The 4,467-nt window shown below is 38.6% G+C and overlaps 1 protein-coding gene across 1 annotated transcript; it reads left to right on the forward strand.

Moving 5' to 3' along the window:
* The first annotated feature begins 593 nt into the window (after positions 1 to 593).
* LOC107553505 (prostaglandin G/H synthase 2-like) lies at positions 594 to 4,090 on the forward strand. Its single transcript, XM_016235753.1, has 10 exons — positions 594 to 724; positions 823 to 939; positions 1,034 to 1,177; positions 1,357 to 1,500; positions 1,861 to 2,042; positions 2,144 to 2,227; positions 2,419 to 2,665; positions 2,835 to 3,121; positions 3,259 to 3,406; positions 3,581 to 4,090. The coding sequence occupies exons 1-10, from the start codon at positions 667 to 669 to the stop codon at positions 3,988 to 3,990; spliced, it is 1,821 nt and encodes a 606-aa protein (XP_016091239.1). The 5' UTR covers positions 594 to 666; the 3' UTR covers positions 3,991 to 4,090.
* The last annotated feature ends 377 nt before the right edge of the window (positions 4,091 to 4,467 follow it).

Raw genomic sequence — 4,467 nt, forward strand, 5'->3', positions numbered from 1 at the left:
GTATTCCAATCGACTTGTGGTAACATTTTAACCTTTGTCCTTTTTTTTTAATTGAATGAGATGTTCCCCCTTTTTAATAATCTCCGGATTACACCACACAGGCGCCCCACAAAAACATAGAAAGGAAAGATCTAAATATAGCCTATTTTAATTCAGAATTTGACTCGACTTAAAAAAAGTAATTTAAATCAAATTTATTTTCTGTTTGATCCGGAGAAAAAATCCTTAGGCTAAACCCATCAATAATGTGATCACTTAGCAGAGGGTATGTATCAAATTATTATTATTATTACAGTTTATTAGAAACAGTTTTCTTTTGCTTCCTATTGGTAAGTGACAATAATAAATTGACAAAACATAAATAAACTAGGCCTACGAGTCTATTATCTTATCTCCCGACAGCCTTCGGGATATTAGGTTAGTTTATGACATCCAATAATCAGTACGATATACCAACAAGCGATTATATCATTAATTGTCTATCCTCTTGCACTGCTTTAGACTCTCGAATGATGAGTCATGTTGGAATTCTTTTCAAGCATGAGAGTGAGCATGTTGCGTCACTCCGCTGCTCTTATAACTGCGCCTCTCTCACTCGAAAGTTAATTCATTCTCTGATCTGAACTGGCGAGGAACGACCCAATACATCTACTATACGCCACTGGAATGAATAGTTTGGTATTATTTATTCTTTTGCACCTGGGGTTCATGGTTTGCCAAGGAGGTAAGTCATTTCTTCATCTATTTTGATTCTATAGTAGCCTATTATCAAAATGATGTAAGTTGAGCTGTGTAAAAAAATCTATATTTTTGGTGATGCAGCCAACCCCTGTTGCTCTCAGCCATGTGAGAATCGAGGTGTCTGTACGGCATTGGGCTCAGACTCGTATGAATGTGACTGTACACGCACTGGATATTACGGTCAAAACTGCACAACACGTAAGTGTAAACTGCAGAGACTTCTGGAAAAGAATTAGCTTCCTGTTCTCTGTCAATACCTGACTAACCTATTACCTTGGTGTCGTTTTTACAGCTGAATTTCTCACATGGGTGAAAGTTTCTCTGAAGCCTTCTCCCAACACGGTGCATTATATTCTCTCACACTTCAAAAGCTTGTGGAATATTGTCAACAACGTGTCGTTTTTGAGAAACGGCATAATGAGATACGTGCTAACATGTAAGTTGTTATTGGCCTTGCTTTTCTTTCCTGAAATATCATTTAGTAACTCGTACACTTTTAAATAATTTTATTTAAAAATGTAACTTTAAAAGTTTATTTACAGCAGTATTGTAAATTATAAATGCAACTCAAGATTAAAACCGACTTTTAAAAAATGTATTTTCCTCCTAAACCAGCTCGTGCCCATCTGATTGATAGCCCTCCTATATTCAATGCTGACTATGGTTACAAAAGCTGGGAAGCCTACTCAAATCTCTCCTACTACACTCGCACGCTGCCTCCTGTCCCGCACGATTGCCCAACACCAATGGGAGTCGCAGGTGAGCCTCTTTGTCCTCAGACCTGTTTTCTCACATTTCTTACCATTCACATTTCTGGCATTACAGCTAGACAGGAAGCTTGCGGACGCAACCTGCCTGCCTGCCTGCATGCCTTGGGTGTGTGGACGAGAAAAGCTTAAATAAATATAAGATGTTCTTACAGCATTATTGCTGAGAAATTCATCTCCATTAAGTAAAGTCACTGAGGCTAGAGGCTAAAATAACTTAAAACTGCACAGAATGCTTGAACTCCTGGTTTATTGTAACAGTTTTGGGTTGGTGTTTAACACTCATAATTGGAGATGTAAATATATGGTGGATGTCTTTTTTTTCTCATTAATTCTTCTTTTGTTTTACCAGGAAAGAAAGAGCTGCCAGACGTGAAGCTTCTGGCTGAGAAGCTGCTTCTCAGGAGGAAGTTCATCCCAGACCCTCAACGCACCAGTCTTATGTTTGCTTTCTTTGCCCAACATTTTACACACCAGTTCTTCAAAACCGACATGAAGAAAGGTCCAGCCTTCACTAGAGCCCTGAATCACGGGGTGTGTATCTCATAGATGGGACATTTTTAAGTGACATCAACTTATTAACGGTCCTTTCACATTCACTGTAGCATCTGACTGACTTTGCCTGATGTTTTTAGGTTGACTTGGGACACATATACGGACAGGACCTTGAACGCCAACACAAGCTGAGACTTTTCAAGGATGGCAAGCTGAGATATCAGGTAAGGAATGTCTCCACCCAAAAATTAACTAAAATAACCTCCAGTTCACTGAACTCCAAGTTACCTCATCCTCCCTTCCCATTAGGCAACTTTGCTTTTTTTACTGCCTTGTCACTTACTAATTTTTTACTCTTTCTCTTTTATATTGCAAGCATACTTGTCTGAAAATTCATGTTCATTGCCTTAACCAGGTTCTGGATGGTGAGGTTTATCCTCCGACAGTCAGTGAGGTTCAAGTAGACATGCACTACCCTCCTCATGTACCTGAGTCCCGTCGCTTTGCCGTTGGTCACGAAGCCTTTGGACTGGTTCCTGGACTCATGATGTATGCCACCATCTGGCTGCGTGAACACAACCGAGTGTGTGATATACTAAAGCAGGAGCATCCTGACTGGGATGACGAGAGGCTGTTTCAGACCGCACGGCTCATCCTTATTGGTGAGTGTGCCGTAGCAAAAGGAAATTTAGATTAGTTACAAGTGGACAAGTATATAAATTAAATTGGATATTTTGCAGAATGGGTTCATGGATGTGTTAATAGTTGTACCTCAAAATACAATTACAAGAACTCTCATGGTTCTAACCGTTGTATATTCTAAATCTATAGGCGAGACGATCAAAATTGTCATTGAAGATTATGTGCAACATCTCAGTGGATACAACTTTAAGCTCAAGTTTGATCCTGAACTTCTCTTCAATGAGCGTTTCCAGTACCAGAACAGGATCTCTTCTGAGTTCAACACTCTTTACCACTGGCACCCCCTTATGCCTGATGAATTTCACGTCCAGGATGAAGTCTACAATTATAAGCAGTTTCTCTTCAACACATCTATACTGACAGACTATGGCGTCAACAGCTTGGTTGAGTCCTTCACCAAACAGATTGCTGGAAGGGTAAGCGTTCATGTATTCTAAGACAAGAAAAAGGAGTTCAGTTTGACTTGTTTTGCATTAGCCTGTTGTAGATACTGTTGCAAGGTACCGCCCTTGGTGAGGGTTTGGTGAGTTATAAATCTTGTCTTTTACTTCAGGTGGCTGGAGGGCGTAATGTTGCACCAGCTGTGTTAAAGGTGGCCATAAAGTCAATTGAAGACAGCAGGCAAATTCGCTACCAATCTATCAATGCCTACAGGAAACGCTTTAACATGAAGCCATACAAATCCTTTGAAGAAATGACAGGTGAGGGTTAATATATTTCCATTTATCAGGTCTGAACATGGATGTTTTCTACTATATCACATGTAAACTTTACCTAAGTCCACCAGTATTTTAAAAGCATACCCTGCAGATACTGTAAAATTAGTGGTAATTCAGACAACAATTTGAGTTGACTGAACTTGTTTTATGTTTTAGGAGAAAAGGAGATGGCTGCTGAACTTGAAGAGTTGTACGGGGATGTGGATGCTGTGGAGCTTTATGCTGGGCTGCTGGTTGAGAAGCCCAGGACCAACGCCATCTTTGGGGAGACCATGGTGGAAATGGGTGCCCCCTACTCCCTCAAAGGACTTATGGGAAATCCCATCTGTTCCCCAGAGTACTGGAAACCAAGCACCTTTGGTGGCAAAGTGGGCTTTGAGATTGTCAATACTGCCTCTCTGCAGAAATTGGTTTGCAATAATGTCAAAGGGCCCTGCCCTATGGCGTCCTTCTACGTGCCTAATGTAAAAGATTCAGTACCAACCACCATTAATGCAAGTACTTCCCACTCGGATCAAAACGTCAACCCAACAGTTTTACTGAAAGAACGGACATCTGAACTCTGATAAATGTATTCTGTAAGAAAGTTATTTATTATTTATTTATTTATAGGTTATTTATTTTATTTATTGCACTGAGAAAATGAGCTTTTAATTCATATTTTTGAATCGTTTTTGTACAAATCTGATGCTTTATCTTTAACTATTTATTAAATATGTACATTGTATGTATTGTAAAAAGTGTTTACATTAGACCTCAGATTTTAGCACTGCTATAATGCTGAATAGTTTGTCATGATTTTACTTGAATCATGTTTCTAGTCATTTACAATTACTTTGTTTCTCTCCATCTTTATAATGAAACATCTCAAGATCTCAGAATACTAAACAAAAGTTTTCTTTCTAACAAAATATTTCACACACTGTTTTGTCTTTGAACACTTGTTTTATCTAAAAAAGTAATGATATTTTCTTATTTTTATACTTGAAATATGACCTTTTAAAATAATAAATCACAGTAAGTCTAATACTTTTACCTTGTTT

This window comes from Sinocyclocheilus grahami, unplaced genomic scaffold (assembly GCF_001515645.1).
Source record: "Sinocyclocheilus grahami isolate Dianchi unplaced genomic scaffold, SAMN03320097.WGS_v1.1 scaffold473.1, whole genome shotgun sequence".
In the NCBI taxonomy this organism is placed as follows: Eukaryota; Metazoa; Chordata; class Actinopteri; order Cypriniformes; family Cyprinidae; genus Sinocyclocheilus; species Sinocyclocheilus grahami.